Source organism: Alexandromys fortis, unplaced genomic scaffold, assembly GCF_014885135.2.
Source record: "Alexandromys fortis isolate MF-2015 unplaced genomic scaffold, M_Fortis_MF-2015_v1.1 scaffold_89, whole genome shotgun sequence".
Taxonomy (NCBI): domain Eukaryota; kingdom Metazoa; phylum Chordata; class Mammalia; order Rodentia; family Cricetidae; genus Alexandromys; species Alexandromys fortis.
The window spans coordinates 1,552,522-1,578,061 of NW_026067973.1; the positions used below are offsets into that span (position 1 = coordinate 1,552,522).

The 25,540-nt window shown below is 49.9% G+C and overlaps 1 protein-coding gene across 1 annotated transcript; it reads left to right on the plus strand.

Annotated features, from left to right (window-relative positions):
• The first annotated feature begins 793 nt into the window (after window positions 1-793).
• Bace1 (beta-secretase 1) lies at window positions 794-25,397 on the plus strand. The gene is made up of 9 exons (XM_050156395.1): window positions 794-1,528; window positions 16,390-16,478; window positions 18,342-18,558; window positions 19,681-19,818; window positions 20,490-20,624; window positions 21,811-21,912; window positions 22,372-22,521; window positions 22,739-22,910; window positions 23,476-25,397. Exons 1-9 carry the CDS (start codon window positions 1,268-1,270, stop codon window positions 23,715-23,717), a joined length of 1,506 nt encoding a protein of 501 aa, XP_050012352.1. The 5' UTR covers window positions 794-1,267; the 3' UTR covers window positions 23,718-25,397.
• Window positions 25,398-25,540: the final 143 nt, after the last annotated feature.

Genomic DNA, 25,540 nt, shown 5'->3' on the forward strand with positions numbered 1-25,540 from the left:
TTTTTATTTTTCTTTTTCGTTTTTTGTTTTGGTTTGCTTTGGTTTGGGTTTTTTGTTTGTTTGTTTTCCAAGACAGGGCTTGTCTATAAAGCTCTGGCCGTCCTGGAACTCACTTGTAGACTTGACTCACAAAGATCCTTTTGCCTCAGCCTCTGAGTGTGGAATTTAAGGCGTGTACCAACAACACCCAGGTATGTTTGTTTTTGGGGGCAGGGTTTCTATGCATGGTCTTGGATATCTTGGAACTAACTACGCAGACCAAACTGCTCTTGAATCAGCAAATTCTCCTGCCTTTGCACAGGTTAAAGGCATATGCCCCATCCGTGTTATACCCCAAATTCTTAGCACCACACTGTGCAAAAATCACAGTTCTCCCTGGCTGAATCTTTTGGGATCTGTGTATCTTTTTTCTGCCCTATGCCAGGCAACGTGCCTGGTGCCTGGCATACAGAGGGAACTTAGTCAATTCTGATTCGGGAGGCTGAGATAGGAGGATTTCACCAAAGAGAAGGCTAGCCTACACTGAATGGTGTGTTTATAGGACCCTGTATCCAAAAAAAAAGGAAGGAAATAAAAAATGAATGAATTAATTAATAAAATAATCAAAGGACTAGCAGATGAGAGGTGTAATACTGGTTTCTTCTTGCTCTGCCAGCGCTTTGGGAACGAGCTCCCACCAGGATCCTGCAGAGTGAACTCCATCTCGGCAGAGGGCATCCCAGACCCCTCTCAGCCCCGGAAGCTGGGCTGTCTGCCGTGGGAAGACTACACTTCCCAGCGATCCCAGGGAAAAGCAAAACCCTTTGGCTTTGACAGCCAGCGCCACAAGTCTTTCCGTCTCCCCAGCCTTCCTGGGTGCTGGAAACCGGGAGCTGGATTATGGTGGCCTGAGCAGCCGACGCGGCCGCAGGAGCCGGGAAACCCTGTCCGTCTTCTCGCTGCCGACCCCGCCTGGAAGACCCTGAAAGCTGCGGGCTCAAATCGCCATGCCCGCCCCTCCCAGCCCCCCGAGGGGCCCGAGCTCCCCGCTGAAGCTGGCGGCCGCCGTCCAGATGTAGTAAGCTACGGTTCTCTCCTCCGGTGCGCTGCGGATTTCTCCTGCCCGCTCCCCGCCGCCTGGACCGGGATCTGAGTGAGGGGCCTGCGGGCTATGCAGTCCTGATGCCTCCAAGGCCGCTTTCCTGAGAGAGAGAAGCCACCACCACCTAGACATAGGGGTAGGCAACAGGGACCGTCGCCAACCGGAGCCACAAGGCCCGGGCTCACCATGGCCCCGGCGTTGCGCTGGCTCCTACTATGGATGGGCTCGGGAATGCTACCTGCCCAGGGCACCCATCTCGGCATCCGGCTGCCCCTTCGCAGCGGCCTGGCAGGGCCACCCCTGGGCTTGAGACTGCCTCGGGAGACCGACGAGGAATCCGAGGAGCCTGGCCGGAGAGGCAGCTTTGTGGAGATGGTGGATAACCTGAGGGGCAAGTCCGGCCAGGGCTACTATGTGGAGATGACCGTGGGCAGCCCCCCACAGACGGTAAGGTGGTCAGGCCTTGCAGCCCTCCTCCCTGCATGATAGAGGGGTGACAGGGTAGGGATGCAGCAGGCTGCCCCGCTAAGATGTCCTGTTCGATGGGTGCCGCAGGACAGGCCCTTTCCCAAGCTGTTCCTCCAGGGTCGTGTAGGAGTAGTCTTTCCCCTTTCCCAACTCCTTTCACTCGCGTCCCAGTCCCAGGGCTGACTCCTGTCCTCTCGCTGGTCCAACCTTCCCCATAAGAAAAACACTTCAGTGGTAGCACCTGACCCAGGGGAAGGGCCAGGCACAGGGACACTAACAGGTGTCAGCACCCCTCTGGCTCTGGCCAAGCTGGAGTCTCTCATATCCCATCACCCAATCTCCCCTTCTCTAGTGTTCTGGGGGAATCTAAGGCCCCCACCATCATCTTCTGAGAACCCAAGAATCCTGGCACCAGTTGGATAAATCGGCTGCCACAAGCCAGCAAAGCTAGAGCGGTGCTGACATCCGTGTAGCCTCCAAGTCCTGGTAGACTCTGGCTTCCCCCGCCCCTTCCTCCTCTTCTACCCCCCACTCCCACTCTCTGCACTCCAGCCCCTCCCCCACTGGTGCCTCAGAACATGGCCAGAGGGGAACTGAATGAGTCTGAGGAATGAGAACCTCTTAAAGAAGCCAGAACTCTCCTGCAAGAGAAGGGCTCCGGGGTGGAGGGGAAAGCAGCCATGGAGGAAACACTTTCCATTATCCCGATTTTTTTCCCAGTTGCCAAGGTACTTCCAAGGTGGCTGGTGGAGGTTGTGTCCTCTGCCTGTGCCTTCTGGGAGTGTGGGCTTGAGACAGCCTACCTTCCATGTGGGGTTCCTGGCTGACCTCTGAGTGCATCTGCCGCCTCTGTGGGCGAGTCTGGGTACTGGTGGCAATGTGATTCTGGTACGTTTCTAGGTGTCACCTTGAATCTGATCCTGTGTGTCTCTTTGAGCTACTCTCAGTGGCTCCAGTCCCTGGAGGGTGTGGAAAGGTGGGAGTGGGGGGGGGGGTGTCAGGGAAGAGACAATGACACTTCCTTTAACTTGAACAGTTGGATATGGGAGAACCACAAACACCTACTTTCTTGTTACACGACAGGAGCCAGTCTTATTGGGTCCACCACACTCAGGCTCACTTTGGGTGTTCTGCAGTTCTGGTCTCCCCCGGTCACCCCCCCCCCCTTTTGCTGTGTATCATAACTTCCCAAAAGTACAACAGAGTTTGAGTATGCTAAGCCAGAGCTAGAATTCAGTCTGAGCCAACAGAAGGCAACAGTCAGGGAAGGGGACGTGAGGAGGCCTGGGACTCTAGTGCTGTGCTACTGCACGTGTCTGTGCTACAACCAGCAAGGACTTTATGGTCAGGCTGGGGAGGAACCTGGTCTCTGCCTACCACCCACGGCTTTGTCTTTTCATCGCTGTGTGGCCTTAGGCAACTTATATAACCTCTCATTGACTATTGCCTTGTCTTTAAAATGTGAGAAATGAGATCTCCTTTGCAAGATAATTGTGAGGATTAAATGAAACCACTTAGCGGAACTGCCTAGAAGAAAGTACTGGGTTGAGTGACCTCCAATAAACATTACCTCCTTCTCCTTAACTGGCCCAGCCACCTCTGCTTCTCCTGTACCAAGCAATGAGGCGTAAAATCTGAGCCAACGTGTTGACTACGTTTGGTACTGCGCGACCAGTTGCCGTATTTCCCTGGTCCCGTGAGATGTGTAGGTGCTCCTACACACAGCCCTTGGCAGAGAGTAATTGACTGGGGCTGGTTAGTACCTCCCTGCCCTGACTAGAAGCCGGATTAGGGGGGCTGGAGGTTGCATACCCGCCCCTACCCGCCCCCGGAACCCTGAGTTGAGGCACTGTGTAGTTGTACCTGCCCCAGACCCTAGTCCAGCCAGCCTCTGCTCTGCGACTATTTTGCTCCTCCCCTCGGCAGCCTGTGGGAAGAATGAGCATTCTTCTTATCCAATGGGGCTATCAGAAGCCCGAAATGGGAGTGAGGATAGCAGAGTTCTGTGGTCAAGGAAATGTGGAATTTGGAGGGGTGCTTTCTATGCTTGGGGGTCTGGTCTACAAAGAGATGGACGACACACCTTCTGCAGAAAGGAAGTGAAATATAAGTACTCCTTCCGGGTCATTCATAGCCTTGATAAAAGGGATGGTTTATACATTCTTGTCTTTAGAGCCAGTTAAAGGTGGAAACTCTCATGACCCCACCCTAGACCCTTAGAGGCAAAATTCCTGGGTGTCTCAATCTTGAGAAGCACTGACCAATGGAGGTACAAAGATGGAGGCTGAAGGTAGAGTTGCCCCAAGGTACTTCATGGAGTAGGTGCGTGCTGAGTGGTCCTGGAGGATGGGAAGAAGTGAGGCCGTTCCCAGTGAGGAGCTGGCACCTCTCCCAACACATTGTAATTGCTTCTTGCCTGCTTCCCACTCTGGCCCACAGACTACGAGGGACCAGAGATAAACGAGAGAATGAGTTGTGTGTCTGAGCTTCTGCGTGTTTGTTCAGGAGACAAGGGAAAGCCAAGCTAGTTGGTATTACAGGTTTATGCTGAGACCAGATCAGTTTAGGTAAATAAAACTGAGCCAAAATGTCAAAAAGCCTTAAATGTCAAGCTATCTGGTTTGGACTTGAGCTCTGAGGGGAAAATTGAAATCATCTGTAGTGGAAATGATCTAAAGCAAGCAAACAGATGTCTGAATTTTCGGGAGAATGGAATATAGAGCTACGGGAGGCAGGAAGCTCACGACAGTTCAGGGATAAGGTGCTGTGGAGAAGACAGCATGAGGCTGTGATGAGGGAGAGGAGACCAGGAAGCCAGGAATGTCAGGGCTTGTGACATCATGTGAAGGGTGAAGAAGGCATCATGGTTGACTTCATGATTCTGCTGTGGCATGTTGAAGGAAACAAGACTGTTGGTGGAATAGGGTGGAGGCAGGGGGATGTGGTTTGAAACATGCACGTTTTGGGGGTTTGGTTTGGTTTGGTTTTTATCCAGTCTGCATATCTTGGGCTGTTTGCTTTGCTGCGTGTCTCCCACCTTGCTACACAGCCCTGGCTAGGCACAACCCATGAGCCTTCTGCCCCAGCCTTCAGAGCGGTGGGACACGAAGTGTCTGCCACCACACCCACCTTCTTACTTTGGTATGTTGTTTTGCTTGGTTTTGAGACAGGGCCTCACTCTGCAGCCCCGGTTGACCTGAATTTACTATTTAGAAACACACTGCCCCCCCCCCCAAATGCTGACCTCACAAAGATCCATCTGCATCTGCCTCCCGAATGCTGGAATTAAGGGCGTGTGCCACCGATACCGGCTTTATTCTTTTTTTGTTGGTATTTGTTCTTTGTTTCTGCAATGAATATAAAAACTCTACATTATTCACAGCTCCCAGAAGAACTAGGGCTGTGCAGGTTAAGTCATTGGTCAGGTGGTCGGTAAGCTGAGACCTTGCCTCACTCCTTGTTCATCCTACAATACTATTGTCTTGACTAGTCCGCCAAGAGCCTCCCTCTCTGTGCTGTCTCCCTGACCATTGTTTACTGTTTGTTTCCTTCATCAAGCTTCGAGCTTTGGGGACTAGGGATGTGGCTCAGTGGTAGCTCACTAGCCTAGCATGCCGGTGACCCTGCGTTCACACCCCAGCACCATACAACTTGAAGTTCATCGTCTTTCTCTTTGACATTTATTTATTATTTATTTGGTTTTTCGGGACAGGGTTTCTCTGTAGCTTTGGAGACTATCCCGGAACTAGCTCTTGTGGACCAGGTTGGTCTCTAACTCACAGAGATCCACCTGCCTCTGCCTCCTGGGTACTGGGATTTAATCCCTGAGTACTGGGATTAAAGGCGTGTGCCACCATGGCTTGGCTATTTATTATTTATTTAGTGTAAGTGTGTACACATACAACAACCTGAGTGTAGAGGTCAGAGGACAACTTGTAGGAGCCAGCTCCACCATGTAGGTTCCGGGCCAAACTCAGCTTGTCAGGCTTGGCTGCAAGCGCCTTCAGCCACTGAGCCATCTCACCAGGCAGCAGGATCACAAGTTCAAGACTTAACCTGGCCTACAAAGTGAGTTCAAGGCAGTTTGGATGATTTGGCAAGACCCTGTCGAAAGAGAGAGGGTGGGGGGCGGAGAGAGAGAGAAAGTGTGGGTGGGCTAGTTAGTAGCACAGCACCCGCTAGCATGTGTGAGATCCTGGGTTCAACCCCACTATCAACTGATGTAGCTTAGGCTGGCTTCAAGCTCATTATGTAGATAAAGGTGATCTTGAATTTCTGCTCCCCTTGCTTCCACCTCTCTAGTAGGATCAGAAGTTTATACCTCTGAACAGACCTGGTGCAGAGGATGCTGGGGTCAAACCCAGGGATTCACGAATGCTAGATAAGCACTCTGCCAAAGAGTTGCATCCTCAATCCAAAACTGGGGTTTATTATTAAGAAAGGTTTTAAACATACACAGGGGTGGGGCACACTAGTGCACCCAGCACTTGGGAGGTGGAGGCAAGAGGATCAGAACTGAAGATATAGCTATTCTCAGCTGCATAGAAGGAAATTTGGGGGGGGGGGGGTTCGAGACAGGGTTTCTCTGTGGTTTTGGAGCCTGTCCTGGAACTAGCTCTTGTAGACCAGGCTGGTCTCGAACTCACAAAGATCTGCCTGCCTCTGCCTCCTGAGTGCTGGGATTAAAGGCGTGCGCCACCACCGCCTGGCGAGGAAAATGTTTTAATGTAGCTATAAGGACAGTACTACTGAGAGAGACATACTTTTTACAAAGGAGAGTGGGGGTTATGGAGCTAAGTCAGCCAGCAGAGTGTTTGAGAACCTGAGATCCCAGGCATGGACCACACCTTGTTAATTTCCCGCATTTCCTATCCTGCCTCATTTTCACTTTTAAAAAAATGAAAAGATGTATCTCCCTGTGCTAGGATGAGCATCGTTGACCTCTAACCCAGAAGAATTTAAATTGTTAGGAAGGAAACTTGGTGGCAGTCAACTCAGGATGATAGATATTTATTGAGTGCCTGTCGAGGAGAGCTTACAATTGGGCGGGAAACGCACATTTAGAAACACCAGTGACATCCAAGAACAGTGAGTCTAGGAACCGCACTGAGCAAAGTAGCTACTTCAGATAGGGTAGAAAGAAGCTCGCTGCTCGGCTCTATAAAGAGGTGGGAGGGGACGCTTCAGGAAGAGGTGCACAAGCTGTGGTGAGAAGCCGGGAGTTGTAAGGATGCTGTGGGGCTGTGTGGAGTTGGGGCCTCGTGCTGGAAGCAGCTGGCAGACCTCATAAGCCTGTGAGAGAAGATGGTGGTGTCTAATTTTGCTTCCAGGAAAACAGCTTCAGTGTGGAGGAGGGCTTGGATAGGGTACTGTGAGAGACGAGCATCTGGTTTGGAGCCCAGGGCCTGGCGAGGGCGGGGGCAGTGAGGGGAGAAAGGAGGGAAGGTCCCGGGATGCCAGCAGTCACAGTGCAGTTGAACCAGCCCTGTGCCGTCCCTGTGAGTCAAGGGCTGAGAGGTCCCTTTTCCCTAACCTCTCAGCTTGTTTGTACAGGTGAACAGCGAAGGGGCAAGCTCTTAAAACCCAATACGGTTTACCAAGTTCCAATACATAGTTATTTTCTTTCCTTTATGGGGCCAGGAAAGCCCGTTGAGACAGAGTCTTAGACTTGTACCCCAGGCTGTACTAGAACTCACTATACTCCCTAGGCTGACCTGGAATTTGCAATAATCCTCTTGCCTCAGCCTCCTGGGATTGATATAGGTGGGTTCACTGTGCCTGGCTTCCGTGGTTATTTTTCTGGCTTAATGATGAGGCCTAGGTGTGAGCCTGTGCATTTGGGAGATAAGGAAACTGGGGCCAACAGAGATTGAGGGGGTTTGTGAAGGTGCCCAGCTCGGGGAACAGAGCTGGAGCTCAAGTCCAAAGGACCAGCACTCGGATAATTTCCATCTTAGAGTCTAGAGCACGCTGACGGCCTTGGAGATGGTGGAGAGCCGTTCTTATGGGTGAACCTGGCGACAGACAGCTGGCCATGGGCATCTGGAAACTGGTGGGAGCTGGGACTCAACAGGTAGACTTGGAAGTCACCCCAGAGTCACCAAATGTCCTTGTTCTTTGAAAGAATAGTGAGAAAAGAGGACAACAACGATTAAAGGAGGAGTATTAGGTGTAGATGCGGAGGGAGAAGAGGAGGGATATTAGGTGTAGACGCGGAGGGAGAAGAGGAGGAAAGGAGAAGAGCATCAGAGACGGTGGTCTTCCTGGGCTGGGCTCCAGGCGCTCCTCTGCCCTCCCGGCTAAAGACAGATTCATTTGGGAGAGGAGAGTGCTGAGAAAGATGTCCTCTGAGCATTTCTAGACATTTCAAGAAAAAAGCAAAGTAGAAAATTGTAGCTGAAATTCAGGAAGAGCTCTCCCAGAGAAGCCCCCATGACTCGTCTCTCTCTGCTGTACATCCTCTCTCAGTGCTCTCCGTGGTGACTGAGAAAAGCCAAGCTGTATTCTGCATTCCAGAGTGACATTCTAGCAGGAGAGCCCAGAGGGTGGAAGGCATCCTCTGGTGTTGGTTCTTAGGAGGGTGAGGCAGGTGTTCTGAGGAAGGCTGCTAAGTCCTTAGTCTCAAGAACATTTTGACCCAGTGAGTAGAGGCTCCTAGGCTCTCAGACCTCCAGGACGGGACTTCTATCAGCCTGTGGTTGCCCTTACCACTCCCCACTGGAACCCCACTGTGGCCAGGATGACTATATTTTTGCTGGGGTGACCCCTCAGGGTCAGTGACCCCCCCACCACTAATTCCTCCAGGGCCTATGGAGATTTTGCCAGGGAACAGAGGTGGTGATTCCTCACTTCCCCTCAGTAGGTGAGCATGACTCAAGGACCAAAAGTTGAGCTTAAGCCAGAGGAAGGATTCACTGTCTTAGGGAATCAGGTAGCTAAGAGCTGCTATGGGGAAGGGCTTTCCAGGTGAGCTCTACGGAGAATGAAGGTACAAAAGAGGCTTCAGGAACCAGCACAGGGCTGGGGATGTAGCTCTGGTAGAGGCCTTGGGTTCCGCCCCAAGCACCAGAGTAAAGTTTCAAAGCCATCATGGTGGTGGTGGCGCACGCCTTTAATCCCAGCACTTGGGAGGCAAAGGCAGGTGGATCTCTGTGAGTTCGAAGCCAGCCTGGTTGACAAAGTGAGTTCCAGGATGGCCAGGGCTTCACAGAAAAACCCTGTCTCGAAAAACAAACAAACAACAAAAAAAGTCATTGTGTTGATTGGACTTGATGGTTTTTGACTCTGTCACCCACCTAATAGGAAGCACTAGATACCAAAAGAAAAGAAGACCATGGCCAAAGAGGAAAGGGTACACTAGATGAGTTTAGTTTGGGGTGACCCAATTCCTTCAGGGTCTCTTAACAAACTGGTCTGAGCCAGGCAGTGGTGGCGCACGCCTTTAATCCCAGCACTTGAAGCAGAGGCAGGTGGACGGATCTTTGAGTTTGAGGCCAGCCTGGTCTACAGAGTTCCAGGATGGCTAGGGCTGTTACACAGACAAACCCTGTCCTGAAAAAGAAAACCACAAAAACAAAACAACAAAAGCTGGCCTGAGCTGGGGTAAGCGCTGCTTGATCCCAGGTACCAACCAGCTGCTGCCTGGAGAGCAAAGAAAGCAGAGGCTTAACTAGAGTAAGGAGTCTGTGTGTCAGCTGCTTTGCTGAAGCAGAAGGGAGCTGAACAGGATGCAGGTACAGGACAGTCTGAGGCAGGAGTGAGCTGTTGGCCAGAAGCCATTTTTAAGTGCTAACCTCAGGATCCTTGTGCCCTTCCTTGTCCCTTTTCTTGGGTTTGGATATGTGTCTACTCAAGAGAGTTGATAAATCTATTTAGCAAGGGCTGAGAGCAAGCAGGCCTGGAGCAGCCATGGCTGCTCTAAGAAGCACAGAGCCCACGAGATTACAGCTCTGTGCACGGGCATGGTGAGGTGCAGTTGTCATGGCCACGCACTGATCTGCTAAGGCCCTGAGTTTGAGAATAGCACCTGTCATCTAGAGGGTCTTAGGGAACCTACTGCAGGAAATGAGACTCATTGTCAGTGTAAGAAGTCAGCCAGGCATGGTGGTGCATGCCTGTAACTCTAGCATCTGTGGACGGATGCAGGAGGATTGCCATGAGTCTGAGGCCATTCTGAACTACACAGAGGTTCCTTCCAGCCTTGCCTTTTCTGCAGAGAAAAACCCTCTCTCTCTCTCTCTCTCTCTCTCTCTCTCTCTATCTATCTATCTATATATATATATCAGCGTGAACACTTGCTGGGGCCAGGGAATAGTTAGGTAACAGCCGCTCCATTCCTAGGAGCATCTCGGGATGGGCAGTCAGCGAGTTGATGATTACTAAGTGGAAGTGATAGCCAGAGAAGCCAGGTGGTGCTGAGGACCTGCAAGAAGAGCAGCTCCATCTGGCAGACCCTTGAGAGAGAGGATATTTGACCATGACCTGAAAGTTGAACAGCTGTCAGGCACACCACACCGCCAGAGAACAGGCTAAGGAAAGGAGGCCAGGCCAGGTCATCGCACTATTCAGAGACGTCACAAGAACCACAGTGAGGAAGGGGAGCGTGGCAAGAGAAGCTCCTGGGGAGTGACCTGGGGTTAGTCAGTAGCCCTCAGTGTCAAGGGTCCCAGGATTTCATTCAGATAGGTTGCCTTGAGGTCCTCCTGTTTGAATTCATTCATGTGGCTCTATACAGCTGGCAAATCAACTAGAGGCTGAATTGCCTCTCTCTGCTAGGTGTGTGGCTCACGATGTCCTTAAGGAGGCAAGACTTGGGCTGCTACACAGACTCACTGGCTAGGGTACTAAGACCATGTGTGAGAGCCTCAGCAGCCTCCATGCGCCTTTGCCCGTGCCCCCTGGCCAAGCCCAGAGTCACTGTGGAGGGAATCACACAAAGACTTGTACAGAATCGTCAGTGTAACCCTCTACCACACACTAACTCTCCAGGCGGGAGGGACCAGAGAGTCAAGAAGATGAAAGGCCATGCTTAAAGGTTCATTAGAGCCAGCAGAGGAGGCTGGTACTGGCTTTGTGGCTTGTTTGTAAGATAGCCACATGGCTCACACTCTCTGAGTCTGTTTCCTTCTCTTCAAAAATGGAAAAAAGCCCCCCCCCCCATGTTAGCGTTACACCAAAGGTTTGTTCTAGCTAACTCTCAGCTCGGAGGTGTACACCGAAGGAAACAGATATCTTCTTTGGAAGGAAGACTTGGAGGGAGAACCTCTGCCCTAGAGGCTTGCAAAGGTTGCAGAGTATGGGGCAGGGGAGGTTTGTTTTATTCTTTTGTTATACTGAGGATAGAACCTGGGTGGCTCTTGTACGTGCTAGGCAAGTGCTAACCACTAGCCTACATCGACAGTTCGTAATAATCTAGTATTATTTAAAAGTAAGAAACAACCCATCTAGCCAGGCCATGAGATAGAGGCTCTGGAAGGCTCTTTTCATCCAGAAAGTTCTGAGCTATCCCTGTCTGTGGCGGTAAGTCCTATGGGAATGGAGCCCACTTTAAATTTGCCAGCCTCACATTCCCTGCACCAGCTGAGATCTACTGCTCAACACAGCAGCCTGAACCTGGGCAGGTGTGCCTCTCCCTGTGGGGCTTGTTAGCTCTTCCCTAGAAGCTGCTTCTCTCAGAGGCCCCCAGGAGCACATTTGTTTGTTAAGTGATTGGCACTGACCTAGTCCTGACCCCAAACTATATCTCCTGGGCATGGGCCTCCTAGGTCTCCCTAGGCCAGGGGACAAGGAAGGAGAAGGCTACAGGTGGCCTGAACCCAGCCTCTCAAGAGAAGTCAAGGGAAAGAATAAAGGAAGGAAGGCAGATCATAAAATTAAACAGCTTCTGGGGGGCGCCTCTTGGGGGGACTTTCTACCTACTGTCCAAAAAACTAGTTGTTTTTTTTTTTTTTTTTTGTTTTTCGAGACAGGGTTTCTCTGTGGTTTTGGAGCCTGTCCTGGAACTAGCTCTTATAGACCAGGCAGGTCTCGAACTCACAGAGATCCGCCTGCCTCTGCCTCCCGAATGCTGGGATTAAAGGTATTCGCCACCACCGCCCGGCTAAGAAACTAGTTTTTCAAGAAATACCTATTGCCTGGCAGTGGTGGTGCAGGCTTTTAAACCCAGCACTCGGGAGGCAGAGGCAGGTGAATCTCTGTGAGTTCGAGGCCAGCCTGATCTACAAAGCAAGTTCCAGGACAGACAAGGCTACACAGAGAAATCTGTTACAAATAGAAAAAAAGAAGAGAAAAGAAAGACCTATTGCCAGGGCCAGGCACCGGGATACCCAACTAGGGCTACACTGTGGATTTAAAATTCTTAGACCTAGGGAGGTGAGAGCCAGAGAGGCAGGTGGTAAGGGAGCATATGGTTAAGGTTATAGTTCCCAGTCTTCGTCCCCAGTGAAGCCCCATTTAAGCTGAGGCTTAAAAATGAAGGTCAGAAGAGGTTGACCCAGGCAGAGCTGGACTGTTCTGAGCCCTCGTGGGTAGGGAGGAGACAGTGAGGTGTGGTGGGGTTTGGCCACTTGCCTGAGGCTGAGTATGCAGGCAGGGTGGGTTGAAGATGCCCTGAAGGAAGCTAAACATTTTAACAGCAAGAGGAAGCTGCCCTCCTTGGAGGGCTACTTAACCTTAACCTTGGGAAGGCTACTGGGCCACAGCACAGGAGACGGAATGGTGAGGTCCACAGCAGGGGTGACAAGATAGTTGAGAGTGGGGGGCCCAGAGCAATGGTTCAGTGGTTTAAGAGCTAAGAGCACAGGCCGCACTTGTAAAGAGGGTTCAGTTCCAAGTATTCACATGATGGCTCACAACCATCTGTAACAACATCTGTAACAACAGTCCCAGGAAATCTGACATCCTGTTCTGACTTCCTTATTCTCCTGCACACACGTGGTACATACACATGCACACATACAATGCATTATGACATTATATATGATATATAACTTGAGGCTGAGGAGTGCTGTGATATCCCAGGGTGAGATGATGCTAGCTGGGCCAAAGGAGGAGATGGGAAGAAACAGACACAGACGCTCTTTGAAGGATGGTGACTGGGCGCACTAGGGACAGATATAAAGGAGGCATTTGAAGAGCCTCAGGTTGATGCCCTTACAGAAAAGATTGCACGGTACCACCACTTACTAATACAGGGAACACTGAAGAGGGCCAGTTTGAGGTCAGCCTTGGTCATCCCTGCTCATGGGAAATAGTACTGGGGGGGGGGTGTCAAAGCCAAGCAGGGTGTGTGAGCCTGTGAGGGAAAGGGGCCTCTCAGGGATACAAGAGGGGACCTGAGAGGTGACATGGGGTGTAATGTGAAGAAAGATCTCTCCTGTATCTGTTCCTGTGAAATCACCGCTGACTGTAGTAAGTGCTGTTTGATAGTGGCGGGATAGAGGCAAACCCAGTTTTAGAATGGGTTGAGGAAGAGTGGGAGGTGAAGAAAATGCAGACAGCTTGGCTGAGAGCTTCGGTTGTGAAGAGAGGCTGGAGGCGGTGTGAGATTTGGGAGGGTGTGTGTTGTTTTTAATGAAGGAACTCAGCATTTGTAAAGGCCAGTGGGAAGAATTCAGATGGTTGAATTTGCCTGAGGGAAAGGAGATCTTGTCTAGAGTAGGTGCCCAGAGAAGGAACTAGGAGGGGGGTGTCTCCCTAGCCCAGATAAAAACTGGGGGCCTGACAGCAGGAGCAACTGGGGCAGTCTCAGGCCCAGGAGGGCTAGAGTAGTGAGCTGAGAAAGACTGGGTGGGCCCTAGGCCTGGGAGGTAGGAGATGAGGCCTCCCCAGCTGCTTCCCCCCCCTAACTGTCTTGTTTGGCAGTGACAAAACCTGATGGCTCAGTTCCTCTGCCCCAGGCCTACACCTAGATGAAGGGGAGAGGCTGTCAAGAGCTGCCCAGGGGGTTCAGTTAGAGATGTTGAAAGACAGGCCTAGAAATCACTTCTCAGCAGCAACGGGACCACATGCTTGGGAGGAACAGCCAGACTTGCTACAGAGGGAGTGTGGCTTCTTCTGGTTTCCCATCTTGTTGTGGAGAGGGAGAAGCAAGAGCAACAAGAGCCTGAAGCCCTGGAATATGGCATGTGTGAGGTCAAAAGTGAGGAAGGTTGTTTTTTCTTGGACTTAGCTCCATTTGCCTGAGAGAGACCTTCCTCGGATGAAAGACTGAGGTTGGGACAGGAAGGCAGTGAGAAGACTGGTACCTTGTGGTAGAGAAGGGAGCGGCCTGAAGAGACAGGAAAAGGCCTTGACAACGGGGTCCCTGGATAAAGGCTACACTTTAGTGTAAAGATGTTGCCAATCTGTTAGAGCTGGCCTGTACACACATTCCAGTCGTCCCTCCCACGCCCAGGCTACAGGGGCTGTGTCGGGAGGAGACCCACTTCCGGTGCTAGGAGCTAAGCCCTAAAGGTAGGGAAAGGGGTCCTCAGAAGAGGTGAAGCCTTTTAACCATTAACCCAGTTGTTTGAAATCTGACATGTGGAGCCTCCCAGCTCTATTGATTTTCTTTGAAAGCACAGCCACTGTTAACTGGTGGCTGCCCAGAGACCAGGGAGAGGCACAGAGTGTGTGTGGTGGGGGGAAGCAGGGAGGGAAACGGGGACCTCCCTGTGAGAGTGGGAGCTGGGGAGGAGGTCTGAGGCAGGGTCTGAAGGTTGGTCACCAGTGTAGAGGAGTCTTTGAGGGGGGTCAGGTAACCAAAGTGGGCACTGAAGCAGTCAGTGCAGCCACAGGCTCTGCTTGCTGATCGTGGAGTCGCTGGGCTTGGTCCTGGCAGACTGAACAAAACAAGCTGAGGAGCGCGGCGATGACCTGGTCAAGGTGAGTAAGTCAGAGCTCTGTTGAGTTTGCTGAGAAAGGAAGTGAAGGCCCTGAGGTTATGGAGAAGCAGAGGTACTGATTTAGGGAAATCAGATTCCACTGACAGACTGCAGGCTTTTTCCTGAGGACAGGGCCCTGCCTCTTCTCTGCTCCTAGGATATAGCAGACACGTAAACAAAAAAAAAACAAAAAAAAAAAACAAAAAAAAAAAACGGTCTGGTGTGGCTGAGGGAGGGGTCAGGCCATCAGGGCCTTACCATAAGAGGCCTGCTGTGCACTCTAGACTCTGCCAGTCATGGCACTAACTAGTTTCACAAAGATAATTTATTTGTGAGGTGCCTAAATGGGAAGATGGGGAACCCTCAGAATAAATTTGCCTCTAGATAGGATAAGGTTGAGGGGTGTTTGTGTCGTAAAGAATAAGGGTTGCTACAGCTTGGGTCTAAGTGGCACAGCAAAGGCCTATGTGTTTTCAGCCTGGTGCTTGTAGGAGGAAATAAGGTAACTGGGGGTACACTCCAGGAGGAGATAGCAGAACTCCGGCTCCTTCTTCCTTTGCTTCTTGGCTGCTGTGAGATGAACAGTTTCACATGATGTACTGTGTTGGCAAAACCCAAAGCAATGTGGCCTACGACCATAGACTGAAGCACCTGAAACCCTGAGCTGAGCATAGTGACACGGGTTTGTAATCTCAGCACTGGGGAGGCAGAGGAAGAATGAGGAAGTCAAAGTCATTCTCAGCCACGTGGTGAGTTCAAGAGCCAAGCTTAGTAACAGGAGACTTGCTGTTAAAAAGAGAGGGAAAAACCTGGAACCCAAAGTAAGTTTTCACAGCTTCCATCTTGAGTTGCTTTTAAGCATTGTGCTACCATGATGAAAAGCTAGGACAAGCCATGGTGGAAAGTGACTGGAGGTGAGGAAAGGTGATGGGTGGTTTGCACATGCGTAAACTTCATGACTCTTGAAAGAATGCACACACTGGCGTGATTTGTAGGCAGGGGTTTTGGCTCTGGGCTATCAAAAAGTTACTTACTAGATATTTTTGCATGTCCAGGTGAAAGTGTTAGTGGCTTCAACCAGTTTGAGCTAGAAGCTACCTTCAAGTTGGAAAAACAATAAAAAAAATCTCCAAACAAAACCCCCAAACTCCTAAACAATCCTAACTAAGGTGATCAAATAGAAGAAGCTGTTAAGAACTTTTTATTTTATTTAGTTAAGCCACAGTGATGAGCATGAGCAACTAAAAACAAATGAAGATACAGAGTTTATTTGGGTTTTTCATCAGTTTTAATATCCTCTTTGGTTTTTACACATTAAGGAGAATGGTTCAAGCCTCTTTAAAAAGAAAAAGAATATCATTCGTTCACTAAGAGGACCCAGTTACAAGGAGAAGAGCAGGGGCCAGGATAGACAACATGCTAGGAGAAGGAGCTGCACAGCAAGGAACAGAGAGACACTTGTCTGCCAGCCCTTAGCCATGGGACTCCTGGATCCCCATTTTCTCTGACAATGGCACATACAAGTTTAAGTAGCTCAGACAAAGGGGAAGCCACATTATGGGGCATGGGATCCCACACATCAGGGTGCCAATGTGCCACCCACCAACCCCCAATCTTTCCATACAAGTGCCAGCTCCTAGAATAGCTCCTCTTGTACCCAGAGAACACGACCCAGGCTTCCTCCTGGGGAGCCAGGGGAAGGGGTGGGGTGAGCTGCAGATGAAGTGGATCAACTACAGCAGAGGCCACTGCTGTAGAAACACTGTGGCTCAGATAACATAGGGAACACAAGCATTACACAGACAGAAGCAAGTTGAGTCTCTGAGGCTTGGTAGGATCCCCAAATTCCGTCCGTGTGGCCTTAGTCCCAGGGGTATCAGCCTGACTAGTCTTCTATGCAAAATTCAGTGGGACCACAGGCCAATGTGTCCAGAGTCACCTGTCTACAACGTCTCTTCTCTTCCCTTTCTCTGACAGCTCAACATCCTGGTGGACACGGGCAGTAGTAACTTTGCAGTGGGGGCTGCCCCACACCCTTTCCTGCATCGCTATTACCAGAGGCAGCTGTAAGTCCTGGCGAGGGGTGGGAGTGGGGGATCTTCCAAGGAGTGAGAGGGTGTAAGGACAAGAGCCTTTCTTCCTACTAGGGAGGGGGGAAGCAAAAGGAGGGAGCTGGGGCGAGGAGAAAAGACATAGTATGGGAAAGGGTGGGTTGAGAGTGTTCCCATACTGACATGGGGCAGCTTCCGATGGGAGGGGAAGGAGGGAGCAGCCCCAAAGCTCTCAGAGCAGAATAGGAACCATCTCACTCTGTATGGACAGGCAAGAGAGCTAGGATGGCAAGGCATGGTGGTGCATGTCTTTAATCCCAGCACTCGGGAGGCAGGGGCAGATGGATCTACAAAGTGAGTTCCAGGACAGCCAGAGCCACACAGAGAAACCCTGTCTCAAAAAAAAAAAAAAAAAAAAAAAACCCCAAAAAAACAAAAAAGAGGGCTAAGCTTACAGTTTAGAAGGCTGAACGGGTTACAGTGGTTAGTGTCTTTCACCATGTTCTCATCTAGGGCCACTCTGGGTAGTTATGCATGATTTAAGCATGTAAAGGAGCTGGGCATGATAGCACATACCAGTAATCCCAGCATTTGGAGGATTGCTGAGACCAATGTAGGCTATAAAGCAACTCTCAAAAAATAAGCCCCAAAGGGGGTGGGGGCTGGGTAGATGGCACAGTGACTAAGAACTTACTGAAAGCAAGAGGGCTGCATTCAAGTCCCTAGCACTCACATAAAAGCCACGCAAGACTGTACATGCCTGTAACCCAGGCATTGGCAGGCTGAGATGGGCAGATCCGGGACCGTTCTGGCCAGTCTCACTGCAACAGCCAACTTCAGGCTCAGAGAGAGATCCTGTCTCAAAAAATAAAATGGAGAGCAACAGAAGACACCCCTATTCATCTGTGCACACTCGTGCGCATATACCACATAAGCAAAACCTTACTCTTGGAGTTTTGAGAAGCCAAAAAATAAAAAGGAAAGACTCTTTCATGACCCCCACTGAATCGCCTCTTCTGGTGCCATCCTCAGTGCCACCAGCTGGGTTCCACTTGGTAGTAGGTAGGCTAGAGTGGTACTAGGTAAGAGAGACAGTGAAGAGTGATATGGGAGGCCTGGAGGTGTCTGGTGCTTGAGACATGTCTGTGTGACGTGAGAGAGGTATGGCCACTACACTCTTAGAGCCTCACCTTGGACCTGTCAAGGTACAAACTGCTGTTCTGTTTCCTTTTTCCCTAAGAACAGTTGGGGAAGGAGTGTGGGTAAGTAAGCTCAGTGGAAAGACAGTTCATTCCAGGTCTTCATCCAGTCCCATCACTGCCCAGCCCTGGTTAGCAATGTGGTTAAACACAGGTGAGGCATCCCACAGCAATGAGTACAAGTCCTCTTGTGGTGTCCAACACTTGCCTGCTCTGCTGGGATGCTTGTTCAGATATTCTCTAGAAGTTGTTACATGGCCTCCAGTCACACTGCCTGGTTCTTTCTCCATGGTGCAGATGGTACCACTGGGCTCTAAGGCAGCAAGAGAGTCAATGGTCCTTTTCTCTGGGAACATGCTGGAACTAGGGTGGGGGAGATGTCCAATAGTTGTCTTTGCAACAGCCGCAGGCACAATGCACAAAGCTCATTTTGTTCTTCATAGGCCTGAGCTTCAGGTCCAACAATATCAACCATGGAATCAGGAGAGCAAGCCCCAGCTACAGCTTGCCTCATCTGTCTGCAGAGTTGCCTTACATTCTGTTCTGGGTGATATGTCTAGGGCTGTTATGCTGAGCAGATTCTAGAATGCCGTGGGTGGGGTAAGGGGACATTTGGGAATATATTTGATGGCACATACCCATTGTAGCTTTGCAGACACAGATCTCTGCCTTTTTACAGGTCCAGCACATACCGAGACCTCCGAAAGGGTGTGTATGTGCCCTACACCCAGGGCAAGTGGGAGGGGGAGCTGGGCACTGACCTGGTGAGCATCCCTCATGGCCCCAACGTCACGGTGCGTGCCAACATCGCTGCCATCACTGAATCGGACAAGTTCTTCATCAATGGTTCCAACTGGGAGGGCATCCTGGGGCTGGCCTACGCTGAAATTGCCAGGGTGAGAACCACGCCTGGACCTATACACTGTTGCCTGTACTCTGTTCACTGCATGCCACACAAGGAAGGAGTCGAGAGAAGGGGGAAGAAAGAACTGAAAGGGTAAACATGGGACTGGAGAGATGGCTTAGCTAGCAGTCATAAGAACCTGAGCTTAATCCCCACAACCTACATTTTCAAAGTAACTGGATGTAATAGTGCATGCTTGTAATCCCAGCTCTGTGACGGCAGAGTCAAGTAAATCCTGGGGCTTGCTGGCCATTTAACGTAGCCTACTAGACAAGTTCCCAGCCAATGAGAGACCCTACCTTAGAAACCAAGACAGGATGCAGCTGGAGAGAGCTCGATCACTAAGAGTACCTGCTGCTCTTCCAAGGGACTCAGGTTTGATTTCTAGAACCCACAAGGCAGCTCACAACCACCTGTAACTCCACTTCCAGGGGATCCAATACTTTCTTCTGGCCTCCACAGGCACTAAGCACATGCATGGTGCATAGGCATACAGGCAAGCAAAATATCCATAACCATAAAAACAATAAATTTTAAAACAAAACAAGTCAGGGCTGGTGAGGTGGCTTGGTGGGTTAAGAACCATTACCACCAAGCCTGAGAACCATGTGGCAGAAGGAGCAAACTGATTCCTGCCCATTGTCCTCTCATCTTCACATCCATGCTGTGGTGCACATACCAGTGCAAGCACAATACATATCTTTAACAGGTACACAGATTCTGAGGAACAATGTTCAAGGTTGTCCTTTGGTTTCTACATGTATGTGCACACTCACACACATGCCATAAAGGAAGAGGAACATTTTGTCTAAAGGGCTAAAAACAAAGCAGGGGGTGGGACTGTCATGGGAACAGCCATGATAGGTACAGGATGCTATCTCCAAATATGAAACTGTTAACCATATGGGGATGGATGAAGATTGCTATGGCTAGCACTTGTCTATTTGCACTGCAATGTCTCTTACCCTTGCTCAGCCAGATCTCAGTACCTCCAGTTGATCTTTCCTGAGGAATAGCCCTGAATTTTGACTTTGTCCCCGAGTATAGGCAGGAAGCTGACCTCTGTCTGTTAGGCCCCTGCACAAGGATTTACTCCTGTGTCTTTCTGCCACAGCCCGACGACTCCCTGGAGCCCTTCTTTGACTCACTGGTGAAGCAGACCCACATTCCCAATGTGTTTTCCCTGCAGCTCTGTGGTGCTGGCTTTCCCCTCAACCAGACTGAGGCACTAGCCTCAGTAGGAGGCAGCATGGTGAGTGTGTCTTGTTCCTCAGGGCCAGGATCAAGAAACCCCTTTATACTCCAATCCTACTTCCCTCCTTTCCTTCTCCCAGTTGTTTCTTCCCTGCTTTTCCTGAAAGGAGCTGAATCACTCTTGGAAAGGGATTAGGTACATTTCAAAGGAAACAAAAATTAGACCTGTTAGGATTGTTGTCTGATAGTCAGGTATGCAAGGAATTTGAGCTTGTTAAGAGATACTGCCTATTGCTCAGCTGGCCCAGAGCTCACCGTGTAGACCAGGGCTGGTCTAAGATTTGCAGCATCCCCCGCCTTCCAATTTCCAAGTGCTGAATTACAGGTGTATGCCACCAGACTCATTCAAGCCCATTTATTAATCAGGACAGAAATGAGTGATTCTCCAACAAGCAAAGAAGATAAAACTTATGAAAGCAGCATATGATCAATCCATTCCACATTTATTGTGCTAGCTTAGGTTTAAGTAACTCTGTCAAGGACTATGGGATTTTCATACAAATAATCCTGAACCCACTTAAACTAAAAATTACCATGCACAGGGCATGATGGGATTAGAAAGGAAGAAAGGGTGATGTAGAGAAAATCTTGGCACCCTTACTTCTTGGTTCTGGGTGACCCACTTTCCTCCTATGCTAGGACATAGGTGTCAACCTCTTTTTCTCTTAGATCATTGGCGGTATTGACCACTCACTATACACGGGCAGTCTCTGGTACACACCCATCAGGCGGGAGTGGTATTATGAAGTGATCATTGTGCGTGTGGAGATCAATGGTCAAGATCTGAAAATGGACTGCAAAGAGGTAAGAAACGGAAGGGGTTTCAAGGGAGAAGAAAGGGCTTAGCCCCACAACGTGAGAGTCAAAAGGTTGGAAGGAGAGGGTGGAGGCACAGGACCTGTCAGGGCTGGACCAAGTCAAAAGCTTAGAAATCACATAGCAATCCCTGAGGTGAAGGGGCAGGGCCTGGTGGAGCAGTCAGAGCCTGGACCAATTAGCTTACAGTATAGGAATGAAACCATGGAACTAGTTCCTGTCTGGACTCCAGTCACTGCCTGTATAGTAGGACAGCTCCCGACTCTAGCCCTGGTGTTTGTTATAAGTGCCTTTAGGCTCCTAACTCCTGGGTGTCAGTCTCCTTGTCTATGAAGCAGAGGTTAAAAAAAAAAAAAAAAAAAAAACCCAAAGTGTTAGTGCCTATGCTTCATATACTTCCAAATGCCAGCATTTGGGGTTGCATTCCCTAGATTCTTTTTAAAATATTTGGGGGACAGGGGCACATGTGCCACAGCTTGTGTGTGGAGGTTAGAGGACAATTTTCAGTAACCCACTCTCCCACCACACGCGTCTTCCTAGGATTGAACCCAGGTCATCATGTTTGGTAGCCAGGCATCCTTACCTGCTGAGATACCAATGGCCCCTTTTTCTGGCTTTTTGAGGTAGGGTCTCATGCAGCACATGCTGGCCTCACACTTGCTATGTAGCTAAAGATGACCTTTAACTCCTGGTCCCCTGTCTCTGACTCAAGTGCTCTACAGGTATACACCACCATGCAGTACTAGGGCTCAAACCCAGGGCTTCATGCATGGTGAGCTAACCTTCTCTACATTACTATTTATGTTAAATGAGACTAGCTACATAAAAGTACTGGAGGAAGTTACAAACACCACACGAGGCATTCTGTTTAGTTTTGGAGAACACCTACCCACACAAGGTAACAACGTCAATACTTACCAAGTGCTTGGGATCTGCTAGGAACTTAGTGCTTTCAGCGTGTTGATTTAATTAATCCTTATGATAAACCTTGGGTAGGTACTGTTATTATCTTCAATTTAGAGACAAGGAAACAGGTACACGGAGGTTAAGTAACTTGCCCAAGGAGGTATGCAAAGCTGAGATGCCAACCCTAGCAGGACGCCTAGCTTTCAGATTCACCCCTCCCAATTTCTCCTCAAAGCTCTTCTGACCCTTTGCTCTCTCTCCTTCCCAGTACAACTATGACAAGAGCATCGTGGACAGCGGCACCACCAACCTTCGTCTGCCAAAGAAAGTGTTTGAAGCTGCAGTCAAGTCCATCAAGGCAGCCTCCTCGGTCAGTGCAGTAAGGACACAATGGCGCCACAAGTCAGTGACAGTCACACTCCACGGCAAGCGCCAAAGATGTCTATAGGTCCTTCCACTCAGCACTTAGAAACTGGTGGTCTGTTGGGTCAGCTGGTACCTTTCTTCTTCTTCCTTCTCCCCTTCCTCTTCTTTTTGAGACAGGATCACGAATGTGATGCAGGTTGGCCTTGAACTTAGCATCTTCATGCCTTGACCTTCCAAATTCTGAGCCCACAGAAGTGTGAGCAGCTAAGCGCAGTAGCCTAGCACAAATTTATGAGCCCAGTGTCCCATTTTCTTCTCCCGATCCCTAGTCCAGTTTACCTTCGCCACTGTAGAAATTCCCCTAGAAAAGCATAGATTGATTGGTACCGTCATTGTCACTGCAATTATGAACACAAGAGGTGGTCAGACAGGCTGACTACTCACATTCTTCTCTTGTCAACAGACTGAGAAGTTCCCAGATGGCTTTTGGTTAGGGGAGCAGCTGGTGTGCTGGCAAGCAGGCACTACCCCTTGGAACATTTTCCCAGTCATCTCACTTTACCTCATGGGTGAGGTCACGAATCAGTCCTTCCGCATCACCATTCTTCCTCAGGTATGTCCCAAGCTAAGGCAGTGGGGTGCCAAGAAGACAGAGTGTGTAGAGTAAACAGATGTGGCTTCCTACAACTTGAAAGGCAAAATGAATGTCTAGTGGTAACAGGGTCTTGGAAAATTCAACATCTCAGGGCTTGAGGAAGAGCTAGGTGCAGATGGCTAGGAGGCAGAGAAATAAGGAGACATGCTCTCACCCTGTGGCCATTTATCCCTAGCAATACCTGCGGCCTGTGGAAGATGTGGCCACATCCCAAGATGACTGTTACAAGTTCGCCATCTCACAATCATCTACAGGCACTGTTATGGGAGCTGTCATCATGGAAGGCTTCTATGTGGTCTTTGATCGTGCCCAGAAACGAATTGGCTTTGCTGTCAGTGCTTGCCACGGTGAGAGCACCAGTGAGGAGGGTGTGGGGTCAGTCTGGCCATGTTCTTCCTGACAGCAGCTAGGATACCCAGGTTCCTTTCTGTTTGGAGGTAGTAATAGTTGCCTCTGGCTAGTCCAATTGTGTGAAAGCTAAGGCCGAGGCTTGCTCTGGTGAACCCTGCCCGATGGGGAAAGCACTGGTGGACACCTGTAACAGCCAGAGCTTTGCAGGTACTTGGAAACCTTAGCTACAAGGGTAGCTGGCTGCCCACAGTGAGAGCTGAAAGCTGCCACGGAAAGTTGGCAGGGCTTTGTGATTGGGCTTTCATGGTGACAGGTAAGTCGGCTGGATTTTGTAAGGGGCTGGATTTTGGTCAACTCAGACCTGTTGACTTTCTGGTATCACTTCTACTGGAAGGGAAAATGAGGAAGCCTTGCAGTTTCCAGGGTCCTGGAAGGAAGGGCTCTGCACAGACTCACTTGGGTGGATCCCAAGGGGTCCTTGTCAGGAAGCTGTTTTAATTGTATAACCTATACTGCACTATGACATTAAGAGCTACTGGTTCATCTCTACTTTTTCTCCAGTGCACGATGAGTTCAGGACAGCAGCAGTGGAAGGTCCTTTTGTGACACCAGACATGGAAGACTGTGGCTACAACATCCCACAAACAGATGAGTCAACGCTTATGACCATAGCCTATGTCATGGCTGCTATCTGCGCCCTCTTCATGTTGCCGCTCTGCCTCATGGTATGTCAGTGGCGCTGCCTACGCTGCCTGCGCCATCAGCATGATGACTTTGCTGATGACATCTCCCTGCTGAAATAAGAAGGCCTGAGGGCAGATGACAGAGATTCCCCTGGACCACATCTGGGTGGTTCCCTTTGGTCACACAAGTGGATACACAGAGCACCTCAGGACCCTAACCTACCTGCCAGATGCTTCTGCTTTGAAAGAAAAGGGAAAGCTGGCAAGGTGGGTTACAGGGCTTACACCTGTAGGAAACAAGAGGGAAGAAAGCAGCATACTGGTGGCAGGAATACCTTTAGTCACCTCAAACTTGAGTTGGAAATTCTGCTGCTTGAAACTTCAGCCCTGACCCTCTGCCCAGCATCCTTCAGATTATCCAACCCAAAGTATTCTTTCTGTCCTTCTAGAAGTACTGGTGTCATGCTCAGGCTACCGGCATGTGTCCCTGTGGTACCCTGGAGAGAAAGGGTCAATCTCATTTCCCTGCTGGCTGAAGTCAGCAGGAGAAAATGCAGTTTGTCAGTTTAGGGACTGCAGAATCAAGCCTACACTGGTGCAAAGACTGCTTCTTGAGTTAAACAAAAGCCAATGTGATGCAATGTTTGTACTCCTGGGGGCAGTCAAGATGAGGAGAGACAGGACAGAGACAGAGGAAGAAGTTGGTAGCAAAGCTAGGAAAGGCAGAAATATCACCACTTTTTAGTCCCAAGTTTAAACTCATCTCCAAGACAGAAGCCCATCCTGACTGAGAGAGGTGTTATTCCCCAATGTGTCTGTGGTTGCAGCCTGAACTGAAATGAGATGGGGAAAAGGGCTGATTGGCCAAAGCTCTGCTCAAAACTCTCTTCAAGAAACAGTGCTCATGAGAAAGTCCCACTGGACAGATGAATTCCTACCTGGTTAATTCCATCTGTCTTTACCTGCTTCTACATGCTAAGTGACATCCAAATGTCCCAACCCCACAGTCCCAGGTGCCCTATGGGACAAAAGAATACCACAGGGCTGGGGATTGTCTTTCCAGCATAGGTTCACTCCAAACGAGGTGCTAAAAGGAACAGACAGGACAGTTCTCCTATCTGCTCAACAAAGGCAGAATCCTGAAGATTCATTCAGCAGGTATAGGGCTGATGTCTTTGCTTCTGCCTGGATTTTATTTTTATTTTACTTTTCTTGCCCAGTGGTACAAACTGGTAGGGTCTTTATGGAATACTGAGTGAGTTCATTACTTTCTTGTCCTCTCCAGTGGCCCCTCTATTTATTTGGCTAAGGCATCATCACACATTGGCTAGTATTAAACCATGAATGTAAGAAATAGAGGGCTTTCTGGCTCTGTGTCATTGCCTTCAGTATCTAGGCTGCCTGGAGAAAGGATGGCAGCCTCAGGGCTTCCTAACCTCCTTCTCCACCTTTCCTGACAGAGCAGTCTTCTGTCCTGCTCTCTGCTGCCCCTCCCAATAGTACATGGGTACCCAGGCTGGTTCTTGGGCTAGGTAGTAGGGGCCAAACTCATTTCTTCCCTGTGAGTTCTAACACAACAGACATGAAACCAGTGTTAGTGGGAAGAGTTAAATTTTCCTGGGACACCCGCTGTATCCTATCCCTATATGCTCTATACACTGCTTTCAGGTAGGGGACCTGCCAAGCATGGAATTAGCTGATGGGGGAGAGGGAGATACAAGCAGGGCCTCTGGTGTTGCTGGCCCTAGCCAGCTGCCCACAAGCCATAAACCAATAAACTAAGAATACCGAGTCACAGTTTTTCAGCTGGGTCCTCTTCATTCCCCTTGCACTGGTGCTGCTATGCTGAGAGGGAACCCTCACAACCACAAGGACTGCCAGGAAGAGTGGAGACTGTCCACTGCCAGCTCAGAACCTACAGTGTAAATAAGCTTCCAGAATCA